The sequence below is a fragment of the Alosa alosa genome, chromosome 21 (assembly GCF_017589495.1).
Source record: "Alosa alosa isolate M-15738 ecotype Scorff River chromosome 21, AALO_Geno_1.1, whole genome shotgun sequence".
Classification (NCBI taxonomy): domain Eukaryota; kingdom Metazoa; phylum Chordata; class Actinopteri; order Clupeiformes; family Clupeidae; genus Alosa; species Alosa alosa.
In genome coordinates, this window is record NC_063209.1 from 4,270,347 (window position 1) to 4,291,672 (window position 21,326).

General features: G+C 40.5%; 1 protein-coding gene across 1 annotated transcript; it reads left to right on the forward strand.

Annotated features, from left to right (window-relative positions):
* The first annotated feature begins 11,386 nt into the window (after positions 1 to 11,386).
* slc7a3b (solute carrier family 7 member 3b) lies at positions 11,387 to 21,150 on the forward strand. The gene is made up of 12 exons (XM_048231256.1): positions 11,387 to 11,535; positions 14,922 to 15,344; positions 15,715 to 15,870; positions 16,151 to 16,322; positions 16,675 to 16,796; positions 16,894 to 17,116; positions 17,345 to 17,484; positions 17,590 to 17,692; positions 17,878 to 18,107; positions 18,250 to 18,416; positions 18,551 to 18,659; positions 18,797 to 21,150. Exons 2-12 carry the CDS (start codon positions 14,981 to 14,983, stop codon positions 18,919 to 18,921), a joined length of 1,911 nt encoding a protein of 636 aa, XP_048087213.1. The 5' UTR covers positions 11,387 to 11,535; positions 14,922 to 14,980; the 3' UTR covers positions 18,922 to 21,150.
* Positions 21,151 to 21,326: the final 176 nt, after the last annotated feature.

Here is a 21,326-nt window from a genome sequence, read left to right on the forward strand (position 1 = left end):
ATGTTGGTGGCGGAACGCATGCAAGAACGAAAACGTTAAACATAGGCCTACCTGAACCGTTTGGAACGGAACGTTAATATAAATAATTTAAAAATAATTTCGTTTTCAAGCCCTGGGTAGCACCAAAAGCGGAAGGGGGGGAGGGGGGCATTTTGGATCAAATTTAATTAAGACATAATAAGATTAATCTAAGAATGTAAAGCACTATACAGATTGTACATGAAAAAAGTTGTCATTTTTGGATTCCCAAGAGTCAAAGCTTTGAAATGGTGTATAACATTACTATGCTATGGTGCATACAATTGATTTAGAATGTTGGGGGGAGGTGGCGGAGGGGGGTAACTGTCCCGCCGGCAGGACACTGAAAGTTATGTGTCCATTAGTGCAATTGTAACTTATGGGGGGTCCTCGGTTTTTGGACCTCAGTATTTTCAAAACTGTATGCGCCCTGGTTGCCTCGGCGACCATTAGGGTTTTTGAGAATGGATTTATATCTGAAAATGTTCAGAGCTCCAAACTGTGCAAGTGTACCAAGTTTCATCCTTTTATGGAAAAAAAATGTACAATAAGTTCAGTAAAACTTAAACAAACAATTTTTGGCCTTTGTCCTAGATGCACAAATGATGCCAATTTTGACAATGTTCCATCTTTTCAGTTGCTTATCTTTACTTCAGTTGCTTAGTTTATATGGTGGAAAAATGCCACAAACCTGTTATCACCAATTTAGCACTCTGACCCGTGGAGAAAAGTCTAAAATGAAAAGAAGCCGATGATGGCCTTTATTCACGAAACCTCCATTTTACAGCTCTGATCAAGCAGAGTCTAAGTACAGCCAGGCAGGGAATGTGAATAGATGGATGTCCTCTGCAGCAAAGAATCCAAGAACCAGGCCTTTGGTGAGAAGATGCACAAATTCTGAAGTTTATCCCATTGGGAGTGAGCTTTTATTCTCTCGAGTTGGTGTTTGAACACCACCTCTTTCCTTACGTAACATGGCCAATCACAGCCAGGTATCTGCCCTTTATGTAAATGTAAGACACCTTCTTAGCCAATGAGCGCATACCCAATTAACTATATTGGTAGATTAGTTTACCGTATTGTCCACAAAAATAATGTGCACCATTCATTCGGTGCTGGTTGAGTCTATTAGATTACATACAGCAGGCCTGGTTCATGTATGTGCATATGCAATAATTTAGCACATTAACTTTAATTCAACTTGTAGGCTACAATTGCTTACTTGTGCTCATACAAAAAAAATCTTGCTTCCGTTACAACATGAATATTATTATGATAGATGCCTTCTTGATTCTGCTGGACACTAAAGCAAAATATCTTTGAGAAGTAATAGAGAAGAGAAGAAACAATATTTTCTGATTGTCTGGTAGGGTGGTTAAGTAGATCTGGTAAAAAAAGTTAATCACCATTCCATATGATTTTCTCTCCCTCCATCCTGAATCACTGTGCCAGCTGTCTCCAGTGTTCACAGACATTTTTAACATCCCACTGGAGATATGCCACATACCAGCCTGTTTCAAGACCTCCACCATCATCCCTGTCCCCAAAAAAACAAAGATCACAAGACTAAATGACTACAGACCAGTTGCCCTGACACTGTGGCGATGAAGTCTTTTGAGCGCTTTGTTTTGTCCCACCTTAAAACCATCACAGACCCACTCCTGACTCCTGCAGTTTGCCTACAGAGCCAACAGATCTGTAGATAATGCAGAAAACATGGCCCTTCACTTCATCCTCCGACACCTGGACTCGGCAGGAACCTATGCCAGGATTTCAGATTGATTTCAGCTCCGCCTTCAATACCATCATCCCAGCTCTGCTGCAGGACAGGCTCTCTCAGCTGCATGTACCTGACTCCACCTGCAGGTGGATCACAAATTTCCTGTCTGACAGGAAGCAGTATGTGAAGCTGGGGAAACACATCTCTGACTCCCGGACCATCAGCACCGGTTCCCCTCAAGGCTGTGTCCTTTCCCCCTTTACTCTTCTCCCTGTACGCAAACAGTTGCACCTCCAGTCACCAGTCAGTCAGGCTCTTGCCCACGACACCACCCTTATTGGGCTCATCCCTGGTGGCGATGTGGGAGATTGACAATCAGGTGTCCTGGTGCAGACAAAACAGCTTGGAGCTAAATGCTCTAAAGACAGTGGAGATGGTTGTGGACTTCAGGAGGAACCCAGCCCCACCAGCCCCCATCACCCTGTGTGGCTCCCCTGTAGACTCTGAGAAGTCTTTCTGCTTCTTGGGCATCATCATTACCCACGACCTCAAGTGGGAGCTGAACACCAGTGGTCTTACCATAAAGGCACAGCAGAGGATGTACTTCCTGCGACAGTTGAAGAAATACAACCTGCTAAAGCCAGTGATGGTGCTCCACATCCATCATTCAGTCCATCCTCACTTCCTCCATCACCATCTGGTAGGCAGCGGCCTCTGCTAAGGACAAGCGCAGACTGCAGCGTATCATTCGCTCTGCTGAGAGGGTGACAAGCAGCTGTCTGCCATCCCTCCATGACCTGCATGCCTCCAGGAGCCTGGGGCAGGCAGGTATTGTGACTGACCCCTCCCACCCTGGACACAATCTCTTTGAGCCACTCCCCTCCGGCAGGAGTCGGCAGTCCATCAGAACCAAAACCTCACGGCACAAACTTAGTTTCTTCCCGACTGCAGTTGGCCTCACAAACAAAGCCAGGGTACCCCACTGGTACTAACACTAAATCTCCTACCTTGACCCCCACTGACACGATACAGTCACGCTGCACTACTAACAGATATGTGATTACATATCTCTTCCACTTTGCTGTGACTTATGGTTGTCTGTCTCGTCCTAATATGCATATTTATTGTGCTATTTTATTTTATGTATTAACTATTGTATGTCATGCACCTTAAGACCAAAACACATTCCTCATGTGAAAACATACTTGGTAATAAACCTGCTTCTGATTCTGATTTTTCTGATATCAATCCCGCTGGGCGTTGTGGAGCTCTGCCTCCACCTTGTCCATTAATTCTGTATATTGGGACACCTCGATTTATTAAGAAAACATAAGTCAGAAGAGTAGGAACAGCTTTACTGCTTGGCCCTCAGTAAGAGAAGGCAGAAACACAATGGGTGCATTCACACTGCCTGGTCCCCAGTAAAAAAGGAATGCAAATAACTAAAGGTAGAAAGACAATGATATTCTATGCAGTACCGGTAATCTGCTTGGCCCCCACTAAGGTGTAAGGTCTGTTGTGTAAGGCAAAAAAAACAATGGATGCCAAATCAACTTTGCATAAAGAGTCTGGGATCTGTCCCTATATACTACACTTAAAAACTATTTACTATACGGTTCTAGGGCTGCCACAGACTGCATTTATGGCATTTATTTAAGTGAAATAATAACAAAAGAATACAAGGGGTGTCCATGTAGCTTTGCTTGGCAAGTAAAGGTGATGAATAATAAGTAGAGATATAAGTAAAGGGGTTGAGGTTTAGATGGTGACAATTTTAGCTTTTTTATTTATCACTAAATCAGTGATTTATTACATTGGTGGGAAGTTAATATAATCATTTTTTATCATTCCCACCAATGCAATAACTTCCTGCAAATGTTGGTGGGAAATTGGGTTATTATGTTGGCAGATTTTTATTACGTTGGTGGGAAGTTATTTGGCAGGGCACATTCCATGACATTTGGCAGGTGCTGTGACGGTAAAGCATCATGTGTAATGGGGTTGGCCTGCCGGTAATGCTGATGACAGCTCATTCAGAAGTCAGACTTAACCCAATTCAGTTGATACAGTTCATGACATGTTGACCTAAAGGAAAATTAGCCAACAATATGACCCCATCTCCAGAAAAGCAGGGTAGATGTATAAAATGTAAATAAAAGCAGAATGCGCTGATCTGCGAATCACACATCATGCTCATTCTTAGTTGCAAAAAGAACATAGACAACATATCAAATGTTGAAGTTGAAAAATTATGGTAATTGATGAAAAATATTATGTTCATTTTGAATTTCATGCCACAACATGTCTCAAAAAAGTTGGGACGGGGCACCAAAAGGCTGTAAAAGTTGTATAATTCTAAATAATACATGAGGAACATTTCACAACTAAATTAACTACATTAGGTAAAAGAGCATCCAGACAGGGTCTCTCAGAAGTAAAGATGCACCTTTAGGTTTTCATCACAGTATCATCATACTAATGCTCCTTAATGAAGTATTTGGAGATTTCATTATCTATAGCACATATATAATTAAAATATTCAGATAATCCAGAGAAAAGCAAGGGATATGCCTGAAAAACAATATTGGATGATTGTGATCTCCAGGGATTCAGATGGCACTGCATTAAAACAGATTTTCACATTGGGGGAAATCAGTCATGCCATTTTATTATGTACATATTCATAAACACATTGGAAGTATACAAAGGCATAACAAAATTATAACTTCTTCCTATTTTATTGTCAAAGGCTCAAAGGCTATCATTCTCAATTTGATTTCATGACTGCTTCTAGACTATGGGGGGTTTTTCCTGCCATTAATAAAATTCAAAATGAAAACAGTGAAATTAAAATGAAAAACTCGTTTTGCCATTTAATTTTCAAAGTGTCAGTGCAATTATCCTGCCAAATTAAAAAATAAAATGAAATATATACATTTGGCTTTTAATTTTCCTGATAAACACGATACATTTGTGACAAAAATTTTTTTTTGAAAATGTAGGTATTGTCCTCTCCAACGAATTGAACAGGCTCGCGATTTTTGTTGCTGTCATTCCTAACTGCACATAGGCTGTAATCGTCTCGGCAGGGATATCCTGCCTGGGCCGGCCTCGTGTGATACAAGGGGACTCTAGGGCCACTACGGCCTCGTCTTGGACCGATCTGGCTGCCATCTTGCCGTCAACCAACCGCGTTTATTGATCTAAAGCTAAATCATGATCATGGTAGGCGCATTTAATTTGTCGTCACCAGAGCACCACCCACATACATCTCATTAACAATGCAGCTCATTTGCATGTTGTGAACTTGAAAATGAAAATGAAAATCGAGAAATTGAAAATAAATCGCAAGCAGGTGTCAGTTTTCATTGTATTTATCATTGTCAGGAAAAGGCAAAGTCAAAGTGAAGTTTGCATTTTCATTTTCCAACTAACATTTTCATTTTCATTGTTGGCAGTAATATACCAGGATGGTAATGAAAATGAAATGACAAATAGACGTTTTCAATTTATTTTTATTTTTGTCACAAATGTATCGTGTTTATCAGGAAAATGAAAAGCCAAATGTATATATTTCATTTTATTTTTAAATTTGGCAGGATAATTGCAGGACACTTTGAAAATTAAATTAAATTTTAATTTTATTAATGGCAGGAAAAACCCCCCATACTAGACAAGCTTGCTGTAATAGCTAACTACATACAGTCATTAGAATATGTTGCAATTGTTAGATTTAGCAGAATGAGGACTCTCACAACTTTGACACCACCCTTTGCGTTATTTAGCACTAAAATAATATATAATATTCTCAGTCTGTGAATCATCTCATAATGTCTTCTCTACTTCTACTGCCTCTTTTTTGCTCAGCTCATAAACACTATGGAAAATATAGCTGCAAGCAGAAATGAGGGGGCCAAGCAGACAAGCTGCCATGGCAACCTAGCTATAATAAGCAGTCACAGCAAGTTTTGTGTCAAACAACCTAAGATTTGTTGAGATATAAGGTCACTTCCTGTTTGGCGGCATTGCCACCTATTTCAATTGGCTGTGATGGGCAAACAATTTTGTCAATTGCTCCAGAAAATAATGCACTGAAACGTCATTGTCTGAAGATGGTATGTGCCAATTTTGATGAAGATCGGATCAAATGTGTGACCTGTGAAAATGTTTTTGTGGTTCAGAGAAAATCCAAGATGGCAGCCAGATTGATTACAGTGACATCACAAGTTGACAAGGGCCAAAATGCAGTTTTGCTAATTGCAGCGACCCCTAGAGGTCAGAGATCACTAAATGTTTTGATTGTCCTCCTGATGGGGTCATGAGACTATGTACTAAGTTTGGTTAAGATTCATAAAAGGGTTGCCGCCAATTTCGATTGGCTGTTACAGGCGAACGCTTTTGTCATGCCGACCGAATCAATTATGTTGATGTCAGACGTTTGTATGTTTCGGCCTAAAGACCTACAGTATTACCAGACACCACTAGTATGTTTTAATTGGCAGCCAGATTGATTACAGTGACATCACAAGTTGACAAGGGCCAAAATGCATTTTTGCTAATTACAGCGCCCCCAGATGTCAAAGGTCACCAAACTTTTTGAGCGTCCTCCTGATTGGGTCATGAGCCTTTGTACTAAGTTTGGTTTTGACATGCAAGGGTTGCGATTGGCTGTTACGGGCAAATTCGATTGGCTGTTACGGGCGAACGGTTTTAGCTATGAAGACGAAAAAGTAATGCATGTGTAAGGCATGGTCTGAAGATGTGTGTCAAGTTTGGTGTGACCTGTGAAGATTTAGTTTCACTTTCACTAAAATCCAATATGGCGGACAATTCATCAAGGCGGAAATTGACTTCATAGAATGCGTTGAACTCGGCTTGGTCCAAGGATTCCAACGATACCTCATTTTTGAAAACCGGCACAATGGGTCAAAAGTTACGTTCGTGAATGCACGTCTAACTTTCACCTGTTGGTGCCGCTACAGTGTATGAGGTGCTAACATGAAACTTGGTCAAATTAATCATAATCAATCAGTGTGCCAAATTTCACAACTTTTTTACCAGACAGTTCTATGGGCTGCCATTGACTTCAATGGCGGAAGCGTAATAATAAGAAAACATAGAAACAGCTTCGCAGCTTCTCTGCTTGGCCCCCCAAAATATGGGCATATGACAATGAAGACCTTAATATGCTGTTATAGCCTATAATGATGACTGTGACATTCACAGTGTAACCATAAATTGTTGTGCCTTGGTGTTTTGGTTTGACCTTTGGTGTGCCTTAGCCCCAAAAAGGTTGAGCACCTCTGGCCTGTAATAACGTTTGTGACATTCACAGTGTAATCATAAGTTAGTCTGCCTTGGCGTTTTGGTTTGATCTTTGGTATGCCTTACCCTCAAAAAAGATTGAGAACCTCTGGTCTACAGATATAGATAGAGTCCCATGGGGATAATCATTTCCACACATCTTCTTTCATGTTCAATAGCACAACAACATATATAAAACACATATAACATGTAACACATATATCCCATCCACCCCTGTGACATATCTCATCCACACAGCATATAAAAAAAACATGTAACACATATATCCCATCCACCTATGTGACATATATCTCATCCACCCAGCATTACCCATCCCCATTCAGCACAAAGACACATCACATTAAGATACCAACATAGACACACCCAGTGTGAAAACTACAAGCAACTGAGGTGGTGGTGACAGTATTACAGCTTGTTCAGCAATGTGATGGCGGTTGGGACAAAACTTTTTTTGAAAATGGCTTGATGGCCATAATATACTTTGTCCAGAAGAGTAAGAGTGGCATCCTCCACACCATGGCCGGCAACAGACAAAGTACAGTTCATCAGATGTTTGTGAGGCGATTTTGCAGTATTGTTTTAGGCATGGGTTGCCATTTCTAGCATAGGGGACAAAACTGATGCTGGAACATCTGGAAATGCTGGGTAAAGAAAGGTAGGGTGGTGGTGCATTCTTCGGTACTCTTCCCCAGGCGCTTGGGGGTTTACTTGCTGGAGGAGTCACATTCATCAGTGTGTTTATAAAAACTAGAATAGAACACTGAGGGGCTACTTTGTGTTTTCTTCCCGTCATTGTGTTCAGTCCACTTCAAGTATCCCCTACTCCTTATTTGCTTCTCCAGAGCTCTCGGTTTTCGAAAGTATCCCTTCACAGTAGTTGTGTTTTCGTCCTGCCCTAGCTTATATATATATATATATATATATATATATATATATATATATATATATATATATACCTACAGCTATAGCCTACAGGAAACTTAATAGTTTTAGAATAGACAACTGTATTCTTCAGATGTTTTACAAAGCTCTCTTGCAGAGTATCTTATCATTTGGCCTTATTTGTGCCTTTAGTAACATTAAGGACCAGAATAAACTGATAATAAACGATTGTCAAAACAGCCGGTAAGATCATTGGAGCTGATCAGGTATCTGTAGCTCAATTGTACAATGACCTTAGCCTAAAAAAGGCAAAACTAATTCTAAATGATTCAACCCACCCTCTTTATCAGAATTTCAGGTGGCAGACTCAAAGGAAAATTAGGACCACAAAGTACAGCAAGTCTTTTGTGACTACAGCAAAGACTGTACAACAATAAACTTAAAAACTCTTAGGCATTTTAAACTATGAGCATACTGTTTTTCAACACTATTCACACATGCTTGTCATGTTTCTTCAGTGTTTACTGCTTTGTCTGTCTTGTCCTTGTTCTTTTATCTTTTATGTTTTTATTGCTAAATGTTTTAGATTAGATTACATTAGATTGCACTTTATTAATCCCCAAGGGGGGAGCGTGTAATGGTAACCACATCAATTTCCTACTCGTGGATAATAAAGTTTACCTTGACCTTGAAATGCACCATTTTCATTAAAATACATTTCATTATCATCATAATATACCAGAGAAATGTTTTCCTACTGCTGGATTAAAGGTAGGGTAGGAGATCATTTCTGAAACATTTTTTGCTATATTACCTGAAATCCTATTTACATCCCGATAGCAACAAGTTATTTACTCATCAATTAATTTTGCATGGCATGTGACAAATAATTGATAACTAATCAGACTGTACACGCGATCACCTCAAGCGTGCATTGCGTGTGAGTGACTGGAGTCTCTTAAACATTCTCTTATGTCACTTGTAGTAACAAGTGCATTGCAGTGCAGTGAGATAATTTAGCAATTGTTGTCATTTTTTTTCCAATTGGTAGTTCATGCTTCCATGGCATTCTACGACTTCCAGATACAGTAAGCCATGGCTCAAGAGAGGATGACTGAGCAAACTGACTGTTTTTCTGCATTAAAACACATTAACTATAACACATAAACACATTAAGACATTAACTATTACACTTTAACTACTAGCTACTACAAACTGTTGTTAACTAGAAAACATATACAAGGCCATGACATTTTCTATCTTGTGTGATGTAAACAATATGGAAACTAAAACAATTGCATCCTAGACTAAGCTATTTTAAACTAGGTAAGTCAGTTTTTGCTCCTTTGCTCACCCCATGCCACCGTCTATCCCTGCCCAATTGGCATCATCATAGCCATGAAACCATGGCTAAGGCCTTGCTTTGGCATATTTTCCAGTGTGATTACAAGTGATTGTTTTGGACAACAGTGAGTGATACTAGTGGCATAACCATTTACATTGTGTCTTGGGGGACATTTTGAGCATGAATGAATATTGGAGGACATGTCCCTCTCAAATGTCATGTCCCCCACAACCTTCATTTAGGTTATTCAAAGTCCGGTTTCTTTAAAGTGGCCCATACTCATGCTGACAATGTGTGTGTGTGTGTGTGTGTGTCTGCCTGTCACTTAGTGCATGTTTAATTTTGACCAATCAGGGGAAATGCATATATATCTGCTAAATGCAGATACATTTATCATGTACTTCTGCACTGCCCTCCAAACAGCTGCTGGAGTTCCAGGTGTATGACAGACTGATTCCAGATTTCCAGATTCTGTAGGTTACTCTCAGTGTTGATTGTGGTGGACAACTTCCATAAAACCCATAAGGCATAAGGTTTAGGGGAATATCAGTGGAGCACAATTTCTGAATTGATAGGATCAGACTAGCTCATAACTCACCTTGAGAGTTAGACTCATGAAGATGATGATACATTTGGGGGCAGCCGTGGCCTACTGGTTAGCGCTTCGGACTTGTAGCCGGAGGGTTGCCGATTCGAACCCCGACCAATAGGCACAGCTGAAGTGCCCTTGAGCAAGGCACCTAACCCCTCACTGCTCCCCGAGCGCTGCTGTTGTTGCAGGCAGCTCATTTAGTGCGTGCTTCACCTCACTGTGTATTCACTGTGTGCTCAGGGATGGATTACTGCACGTAAGGGGTCAGGGGGCCCTGAAGCCCAAGCCTTTGCATGGAATCAACAAATCAGGATGTAGGCTATGAATCTGATTGAATTTAGTACTGGCCATCCCCAAAATGCACCAGAATACAGAAAATCACATCAACCAATTAAAAAAAAAAAAGTGGGGGACCCTTAATACATCTGGGTTCATAAAAAGTTCATAGAAAGTTCATAATCCACCCATATGTGTGCTGAGTGTGTTTCACTAATTCACAGATTGTAATTCACAGTAAATAAAACAGCTTGCGCACAATGACGTCAGTTGAAGCAAAAGTGTCGATGAAGGCTACGAGTCAGATTCTCAAGCCGATAGTGCATCAGACCGGAGCTACATCTCTCACTAGAACTAAGCTGAGAGCGGGACGAAGCAGCGTAGCAGCAGGGGAGTTTGAAGCTACATTAGCTGGTCACATCCAGGGGTTTAAACGATCACCCAGAGCCACTACTGTTGCCTATTGTCATTAGAACATATTCGATTACTGTTTGTCAATCTGCACTGGAAGTTAGAGTTTTTTTTATTTTGTTGATCTACTTTACCTAAATCCATACAGTTAAAGCTGCTCTCACCGGAAGCAGTCAGGGAATAAAAGACCTGCAGTAAAATCATTTATTTGTGTCCTTCTCATCCATTCAATCAGGCCACATATACATGGGGCAACTTTTTGAGCAATGCTGCTGAGCAACCACATGACTATGTTCTGATTGGATGATGATCATTTGCCTAAGGTAAGCTACTGATGTGGCCCAATATCACTGGGATTGTGTCAGAACAACAATACTCGAACATGGCTCAGCAGCATAACTCAAAAGGTTGCCTTGTGTATCATCAGCTTGAGACCGTTGAAGCAACCTTCAAAAATTGTTGAATGTGGTATGGCCATATAGACTACAGGCCTATGACTTGTTAGCCTACATTCACAAATGAATAGCACACTCACTAGGCCAACTGTAGCCTACTGTCAAAAGCCTCTAGTCTATAGCATCTCAACACGCATTACAGCACAAGTCAGTCAGATAAGCTTAAACTAATTATCTGGGAGTTCACCTAACCTTCAAGCTCATTGGTCAGGGTGTTAAGAAAAGAGGAGAGAAAATACACACGAAGTGGGAGTTTCCTTGACTCTCCGTGCAGGGAACTTGCGTGGGTGAGACGTCAACAAAACAAACGGCCATGCCTCTTGTCTCCCCATAAATGGTCTTTACTTCCGCCTAGCGTATCAAGTGTCTTTCCGCATTTGTAGCCACTAGTCAACCTCGCCGCTCCCAACTCTGACAATTAGTGTAACGCTACCTAAAGTCGATGTGTAGTTCGCACACTAAGCCGATCGTCGAAATATTGTCCGGGATCTGATTGTCATCCTCAAAACAGGTAAAGTGTGCTCATCATGTGGACATTTATGATCTTAACTGTTAATGTTAATTCATTTCATGTGAGATGATGACATCGCGCCATATGGACCTAGTCAGAAATAGCCATACCTCACTCTTCTTTTCAAGTGGAGATAGAATACTATGAAATAATGTTTGTGTTTAAGTTACATTTATGTTGTTGTAAACCCGGTATAGATACAAATCGTGATATTAAACTGACTACGAAACTGATACTATTGGTCTGCATGGTGTGATGGGTAACATCAGCTAATCAGAACATTTCTGATGCAATTTGAGCGCGTGTTGCCAGCCAAGACATCCTATGGTCCACTGATTACTTGAGAAATCACGTAACCTTAAGTAGTTAACGATATCAGTTTAATCCAGTGATTGCAATTTGTTTTTGTTTTTTCAATTTAACATTTACGCGGGAATTTGAAAACACTTAATGTTATCCGCCTTTCACGTGCTTTGTCTCGCAGTGAGATAATGTTATGGAACTTTGATTAGCTAGATTAATAAACGCTGCTAAGTACTAAATGTCACGACGCACACGTAAGATATCCTAATATAATGACTCACTACTTCGATAAATTCACAATAGTAAAGTACGTCTATAGAAGGTTTCATAGAATTTACTTAGCTGGCTAACTCGCTACCCATGCTACCCGCTGAGAGTGATGCAATGCCACTATGTTATAACGATAAAACCCAGGATTTAGCAGGCGGATGAGACTTCTAAACGACGGCGGTTAGCAGTGAATAAGAGTAGCTAGCGAAGATGATTGGCGGAAGAGGGCCAAATAACCAGTATTCACCCAGTGGATGAATACATGTTAGGTCGTCTTACTAGATTAACGTTTATACACCGTCCTAATGTACAGCACCTGGCGTGAATGATGCAAGTGCTGTTCATATTGCCATTGATAGCCGACTTAGCGCTGGTGGTTCTGACCATGTAAATCACTTCGTACTATTAGGCGTGTGTGCGTTGTAGGTAACGTGCATCATTATTGTGAGGATTATGTACAACATAGAGCCCACTTTATGGTGCATCGCTATATAGACAGTAATTGATACCCTTGCTCTGAAAGGTCTTAAGCCTTTAACTCCAGGTCTTACTAGAAACAGCTAGGTATGGGTTTCTGCTGAGGGTCTCAATATGTTTTGTTGTCCCCGAGGTCACAGATGGCATCCTCCAGTGTGACTCCTCACACTCGCATAAACAAACACACAAAAAACCCTTTACACATTTTCTGAACGCTCAAGACCAAACATGCATTTCAAAATGCATTACTTTTCTTATGACCAAACTGTGAATATCAAGGTTGATATGGATGCAAACGCAGAAAATTCCCATTTCATACCAGGGGCTTGATGTACAGAATTCCAGCATCCTGGCTTCTGTAAGCTGAAAGTCAGCAATGGCAGTCATGGCAAGTTAAATTGATTTTCTAAGTTTTGAGAACCCACCATTTAAATGTGATGTCTTGTACTCCACTGCGCTGCTAGTTTAAAATCTGTCTAAGCCTAAATAGTGTAGAAAATGGGTTGATTGTTGTTCCTTGTTAACTGTTATCTCTGTGGGTTTTGTGGGGTTTAAAATGTCCTTGGCTCAGTTTTTTCATCGAAACCACAGCATATTTCTATTAAAGAATATTCCAGTCTCAAGCCAGCATCAGAAAGAGGAAAATTGGAAGGTGCTGGTTTTCGTACCAGAAAGTGAAGTTGTATATTATAACATTGTGGAAACCAAGTGCTTGAATGATTTTGGTTTATGTTCAACACATTATCCTCTTACTGCTTTAGAGGGGCCAAACCAACTTCCCTCTGCTACATCCAGCTTGGCTTTTGCATACCATGTCAGCTGAGTAGATTGATATTTTAGTGGGAGAACAATAATATCATTGTGAACTGAAATGGAAATGGCATTGGATCATGGTGATTGATGATGATGAGACATATTGCAACAGTGTTGGTGTATCATGCCATGCTAAAATATCTATCTGAGTCATATAAGAGTGTGAGGCATTCCTGTATCAACTGAATTATGCTTATCTAAACCTGCTGATTCTTAGTGCGTATGTGCATTTTTGGTCCAAGGCTGCGTGAGGTTTTGAGGTTTGGATTTGTGCCAGAGAAATGGCCTTTAGCCATCACCCATTTGGCACTGCTGCCTGACTTGACTCAAAGGTTGTAACACGGATTTATGCTAATTTACTTTACTATCTTTTTTAAAAACACTATGGGACACTCCTGACAACAGAATGTTGGATTGCAAACTTTCTTGTGTGTCCTGTGAGTCAGTGTCGCTGCATTGATGTCAGCTCTTGTGAAAGTCAGGATGGCTGTGTGTTCTTGAACTCTGGGTGGTGGCTGGCCGTTCAGACTGTGCCTGATAAAACTTGCATGACTGCTCGAGTTTCTCCATATGGAGGAAAGTGTCAACAGTTGGTTAATTGCCACATATAGTAACTTCTTTTTGTGAGTTTGGCTCTCACTGGTTTCTGGTTAACCCTTTTGATCAGGTGATGGGTTTCTTTGTACCCTGTAAGTAGGTTCCTCCTATTCACAAATGGATCGTTTATCCCCTTTATTAATCTTTAATCAGTTTAAGTCTTATTGTCAGGTAGCCTTCATCTGTGCTTTCTGATACTTCTCTTTTGTTCTTGTGAACTATTTATACACCTCACATATTTTGTACAGTAAGGCCATGATTTCTTTTCTTTCTGTGCAAAAAATGCAGTCCTGAAAGTAACCAGATTTATTTCTGATTTTATCTTTAAAAAAAAAATCCTCACAAAACTATAAATAATAAAAAGAGTTCGGACCATAATTACTTCTTAAGTTGTAATTATAAGCTGATGTTTGCTAATAGGAGAACTGCTTTTTTTTTTTCACTCTCACTATCACTCTCCACTGTAGATTAGTGTTGATCATGACCTTGTAGGTCATGTACAGATGTCAAAAGCAGAATCTTGTTGGGTTACATTTCATTGTAGGTGTTGTATGCTTGAGGCAAAGATGGAAAGCTGCCTCTGTTTACTTTGTGAATGACATTTGTTTGGAACAGGAGTGATCTTTGTTGGTTAAAGGTGGCAAGTGAAATCCTTTTAAATAAAGTTTGTGAATAAAGGATATTACTCAGTTATTAAAAAAAAAAAACATTTTAATCGCCCCACGGACATTTCGGGCAGAAAGCAGAAAATGAAAGTGCTATTGTTTATTCACATATATTTTGACACACCCAGTTGAGTTTACATGTTGATGTTTACGTGTTGAGTGTGTTAGTCCGGTTATTTAACAAACAAAACATTTCAAAGTAGCAGTTTGTATCAGACTTGACCCCTGGACATATGTTCTAACCCTTGTTTCTCTTTTCAGCTTTGAATTCCAGAGGTTTTTTTTTTTTTGCTGTGAAATCATCGTTGGCACTTATCACCATGAAGCAGTTGGTGTCTTTTGGAAGGAAATTGGTCCGTCGGCGGGTGATGGACTTTAACCAAGAGGAGACCCGCTTTGCTCGCTGCTTGTCCACACTGGACCTCATAGCCCTGGGTGTAGGAGCCACGTTGGGAGCTGGTGTGTACGTACTGGCTGGCGAGGTTGCCAGGGAGAAGGCTGGACCTGCTATTGTCCTCTGCTTTCTGATTGCTGCTCTGTCCTCTGTTCTGGCTGGTCTGTGCTATGCTGAATTCGGTGCTCGTGTGCCCAAGACCGGCTCTGCCTACCTCTACAGTTATGTGACCGTGGGAGAGATCTGGGCTTTCATCACCGGATGGAACCTTATTCTGTCCTATGTGATCGGTAAGTCTGACTATGACAGCAGCTTCAGCTGATGGCTTTTCATATTAAAATAAATTCATCTGTGTAATCCGAAGTAAACCTGCCATCTGAAACCACATTATTTGCTAGTGCCTGGTTTGAAGTGTTGCATGCATTTGGCAGAGACTGCTGTAGATACTGGAGTGAAGTTCAAGCGATATTAAAAAAAAATAATGACATGATTACACTTGACACCTTAGTACTTGAGTATACCCAGTAAACCCTTAAACATCAACTCTACAGTCTTATTGACAGCCCCTCATGTCTGACCAACCCTTAAACATCAACTCTACAGTCTTATTGATAGCCCCTCATGTCTGACCAACCCTGCACTCTCTGCCTCCTCTCACAGGGACAGCAAGTGTGGCTCGTGCTTGGAGCTCCACTTTTGATAATTTGGTGGAGCAGAAGATCTCTACGTATTTCAAGTCGGCAATGTCTATGAACGTGCCTGCACTGGCGAAGTACCCAGATGTATTTGCCCTCATCCTAATCATGCTTCTCACTGGTGAGGCCCACTTGTTATTGGTCCTGTACGCCATCAACACAGAATCCAATTACACAACAACTACGGCTTAGTTTCAGCTTTATTGGTATTACATGTCTGATTGTGGTTCCAACCGAGCCTGGCTCTAGGATGTTTGTTGTGGTTTCTGTGAAGGCTAATGTAAAGTAATCCGAAGCATAAACCACCCTTAATCACGCAGCAGCACAGAATGTTTTCTCACCTCTGAGTGCAGTGAGGATAATGAGGTACTTGTCATTTTCCAACGTTCTCTCTGGAACAGGCCTCCTGACATTTGGTGTGAATGAGTCGGCTCTGGTCAACAAAATCTTCACCGGGATCAACCTGGTGGTGCTTGGCTTCGTCATAATCTCTGGCTTGGCCAAGGGGGATATCAAGAACTGGAACCTCACGCAGGAGGACTACCTGTTCCACATGAACAAGACCATGACCGAGTGAGTTCTTGAGTTTGCCAGGGACCCCCGTCTCCAGGGTTACAGGAGAATGGTTGTCATTAGTGGTTAATTTGGTGGATTAGGAGGAAATGCTTGTTTCCGTGCCAGACCATGTTCTTCTGGTCTGTGTAACTATAATTGCACTGTGAATTCACATAACCCTTCAAAGTGGGGGTAGTAATGTAATATTAGAAAATAGTTGATAATGGGAGTAGATCTTTGTAGTTGCAGCACTTGATGCCTATCAATATAACATCTTTATTACAAGTTAATGCATAGTCAATATTTGATTCTTGTCAGTTTCTTGCAGATCAGAAATGAAACTATCAGCATTTTGGTGTTTTTGTTTCAGGGGGGAAATTGAAAAGGCGTTTGGTACGGGAGGTTTCGCTCCTTTTGGCTTCAAAGGAATTCTTTCTGGAGCTGCGACCTGCTTTTATGCCTTTGTGGGCTTCGACTGCATCGCCACCACAAGTAGGTCATCGCCAGGTTTCCAAGGGGAAGAGAAATATGTGTCGCGTCGCGTTTGTGTGTTGAAACTAATCCCTCTGTTTTTTTGTGCCCCATTCAGGCGAGGAGGCTAAAAATCCCATGCGTTCCATTCCCATCGGAATCGTGGCCTCTCTCCTAATCTGCTTCATTGCCTACTTTGGTGTGTCTGCTGCCCTCACCCTTATGATGCCATATTTTCTTCTTGACACCAACAGTCCTCTGCCCGAGGCCTTCCAATATGTGCATTGGGACCCTGCACGCTACATTGTAGCTGTAGGTTCTCTCTGTGCACTCTCCACAAGGTCAGGACCAAACGTTTGTTTCCATATCTTAACACTCTGTGCAAGTCTCATTACAAAACGTTTGTTTCCATATCTTAACACTCTGTGCAAGTCTCATTACGAAACGTTTGTTTCCATATCTTAACACTCTGTGCAAGTCTCATTACAAAATGTCCTATATGGAGTCGTAATATTGAGACGGATGTTGAAGCCGTTTAGACTGAATGGCTGTGGTGTTCCTCTGTCTAGTTTGCTGGGCTCCATGTTCCCTATGCCCCGTGTGATCTACGCCATGGCTGAGGATGGCCTGCTGTTTCGCTTCCTCTCGCGCATGCACGAGAAGACCAAGACACCCATGATCGCCACCATAGTGTCTGGGATTGTGGCAGGTAAACCCGCAAGTGGAAGGAATCAGGCAACCTGATGTGGAACAATTTTCTCATTTGTAGAATGTTCTGAACAAAGTTGACTCATCAAACGGTTCCCCCCCACAGCTCTGATGGCCTTTCTCTTTGACTTGGCGGCGCTGGTGGACTTGATGTCGATCGGAACTTTGCTTGCTTACACGCTGGTGGCTGTATGTGTCCTCATCCTCCGGTGAGTACAAGCTAAAGTAGGAGCGGAAGATGACCGCTGTGTTTTCGTGTGAATGAGGGGAAGGCTTTTATGCATTGTTATTTGTGTGGACATACGCTTGTGCCATTGTTCTGTGTTTCCGTGGCGGTGTTTTGACTGCGTGTGCTTTGATGTGTGTGCTCATGTTGGGACTGTTGTGACTGCAGCTACCAGCCAGGGAGTCTCAGCGCAAACTCTGGTGACCTGAAACTGGTGGAGCTGGAGCGGCTGGAGAAGTCCGACACGACGGAGGGGGACAGCGGGGATGAGTACAACCAGGACACGGAGACCAAACCTCTGAAGGAGCGCTTCAGCATGAGGCTCTTGATCTTCCCTAGGTGTGACCAGCCCACCAACACCTCTGGCATGATCGTCTACGGCACCACTGCAACCATCTGTGAGTTTGCCATGACCCTGTTGCCCTTGTGTTATGCATGTAAACGTAAAACAAAAACAAAAAAATGTCCGGTGCAGTCAGTTCAGCTGCATGATTCCTAGATAGTCATGGTTTTTGTATCCCTCTCACTCTTGTGCTGCAGCTGCTCTGTTCACGGCACTGTGTGCAGTGTTGGCTCTGAAGGGTGAAGAAGTTATAGCAGGTGAGCTGGTGTTCATGATCCCAGCAGTGATCTTGGCCATCCTCTCTATCGTCTGTGTGGTTATCATCTGGAGACAGCCCCAAAGCATCGAATCCATCAGCTTCAAGGTCAGAGCATGTTTCCATTTCATTTAATTTAACTGCACCTCATTTTATAACAATATAGTCTGTTGTTAATAGACTTTTTAAGGAACTCTTTGAATGGACTGTGATTAACCCGTTGTTCTCTTTTTGAATTGCAGGTACCCCTTCTCCCCATTTTGCCTCTGATCAGTATTTTTGTTAATGTCTACCTCATGATGCAGTTGGATGGACCTACCTGGATTCGTTTTACAGTGTGGATGGCAATCGGTAAGTAATGCTCTTCACTTTTCTCCACATAACCATACTATATAAGGATATTTGTCAATGTTGAAGACTATGTAGGAGATGTGAATGAAATGGTATAACCCTGTATAACCCTTTACCATTCACTTGCTCTGTTTCAGGTTTCGCAATTTATTTTTGCTATGGTTTAAAGAACAGTTCAGAGGGCGCAAATGACTCCCTTAAGAAGAAGGCCCCCATTTTCTCCGTAGATGAGGAGAGTGAAGTAGAGGGCATGACTCCTTAGACAGGAGTGTTGGTGGAGTTGCATATAACGTACACATTACATTTTGTTGTGTCTGGAGGAGCAAATTTTATAGCTGTACACAATTACCAAGTCTCTTTAGATACATATTTGTGTTATGCCTTTTATCTTTGTTTTATTTGTCAATTTGTCTGATAGTTTCTGAAAAATCAAAGGCCCAATCAAACCTATTTTTTCTGACCATGTTTGAGAAAATTCTTTTGAAGATATCAGTTCTGTTGTATGGAGGTCTGTTACCTTGGTTTACAGTTCAATATGAGATATTTGGAGCCTTTACAACTTGCAGTATACGTTGAAGATGGTACATATGATTGTAAAGATGGGAGTCTACATAGCATGGGTTGTTGAACATGTGACAAGATATGTATCTGTTATCTAAAGTTACATGATAATGGCTTGTAACTAGCCAAAAACCATTAGCCAGTAATCAGCCACAGCAAAGCTTTTGCTTTTCTGCCTTCTCAAGCAATTGTGGAGCCCATTTGATCCCATGCTTATCTCACACATATTGGCACAAATTGTTAAGGGGTGACAGGGTATGTTTTAGAGTATGTTTCAAAATGCACAGCATTTTGTTGGTTTGCAGTTATCTATGAATAGTCACTGATTAATTAGGGATTATATTATATTGATGAATTATGCAGTGCTGATTTGTTATAGCCCGTTATCGAACAATGCTGCTTTCCCAGGACTGCTATCTCTATTACATACATGTTTTTAGCCTCATTGTCATGAATAGAAATCTACCTTTTCCATTTGATCTGTGCTTAATGAGAGGAGAAAGGATTATCCCAGTATCTGCACCAAAAGATACTTGAACATAGTAGGCTGATTTCATAGACAAGGACTGAATCTGATTTTAACATTTGATCTGCGATCCCAGTTCATAAAACCAACCCAGCAAGTTACAAACTTGACTTTCCTGTCCACAGATGGGTCATAATTTCTCTTACAGAGGAATATATTTATTTCTGGCAAGGTTTCAAAACAATCAATTTATTACTATTTATAACGATACATGCATGTATATTTTTGTTAAATGCATTGATATTTATGTATGGTATAATTGGTTATTAAGGATTTCATTTTAATTTTTATTTTTTCAAATTGCCCCTTGGTCTGTTTTAACTTGTTAATTTGCTATGTGAATTTAAAATTGAGAGAAATATTTTTAAATCTATGCTTTTTGTCTGTAATCCAAAATCATTCATCTATTTTATAGTTGTATATATGTTTGTGTATGTACAGAACTACCTGTGTTTAAAACGTATAACACTATAGCTTTAAGGTATTTGTGAATTTAAAATGTTATGTTATGTATGTCTTCTTTTTTACTAATTGTTCATTCATTATGTTGGGCATTTTCTTTTGTTTTCTAATGAAATGAAAGCTTTAGCTTTGTCAGCATTTGCCCAAGATGTAACCGCAAGCCTCGTCACACTGTGCCTGTTTCTTATTGGTTTACAGCTGATATCTTGTATGGTTTTACCTTGAATGTAGAGCTTAGTCTGTTCCAACGATGTTGACCATATATGGGATTATTTCAAATATCGGTAAAAACCTTGTGGTATGGTTTTGAGTATTGAATGGTCTGTAACTGTTTTGTTTCTCACATAATCTTTGTTTAAAAGATATTTAAGAAATCAGATACTCTGGGCACAATTACATAGAGATACTGTAGCTAACATTTTGGCTATTACGGTTGTCCAGTTTTGAACATTATTACGGACCATAGTATTACAACATACATGTTTAAACCCTTATACTTGAGGTCTGACTTGTGAACTGACAATGTTTTACATTTGTCACAGTTTTTGCATACGCAAGTGTCCGTATACTTGTTGATTGTACAGTAAATGTTTACACGTTTTCTTTTTTGTCTGTTTTTTTCTTACTAAATTAGTTTAGTTTATTTAGTTTTACCCCTAATCCAATGCTGTCATTTTGTGTTGAACACAAGCAATTTGCAAAGATCTTTTCACTTCAAGTGTTAAAACCAGTATATCTTTAAATGTATATAGCATCTAATAGCCTATTAATCTTTAGTTTTGTTCCTGATCTGGAATCACTAACAATGTTATTAGGCTAGAATACACCACCGTTACATTTGGGTACAAATCTATCAACTGTTATTTGTAAATATGTGTAAGTATTAGAACATGAGCTGTATATAGATGTAATTTTCTTTAGTAAAGCTGTTTTGACAAATTCCATCTGTCTTCTGAGTATTTTCTGGGTTGAATTCACTTTAACAATTAATGATAAACGTAGTCAGCTATAAGACTTGTCAAACTGCCTTACTTAGGCATGTGTACTTAATGTAAATTGTCAAGAAATTGATACTTTCCATCATTCTAACAAAATGGGGGTCTTGTGTGAAAACTTCA

Excerpts from the sequence above, each read along its gene's own strand:
- slc7a3b (XM_048231256.1), top strand. The coding sequence starts at position 14,981 with ATGAAGCAGTTGGTGTCTTTTGGAAGGAAATTGGTCCGTCGGCGGGTG. Across the intron at positions 16,323-16,674 it reads ATGAACAAGACCATGACCGA|GGGGGAAATTGAAAAGGCGT; the intron begins GTGAGTTCTTGA and ends TTTTTGTTTCAG. Across the intron at positions 18,660-18,796 it reads TACAGTGTGGATGGCAATCG|GTTTCGCAATTTATTTTTGC; the intron begins GTAAGTAATGCT and ends GCTCTGTTTCAG.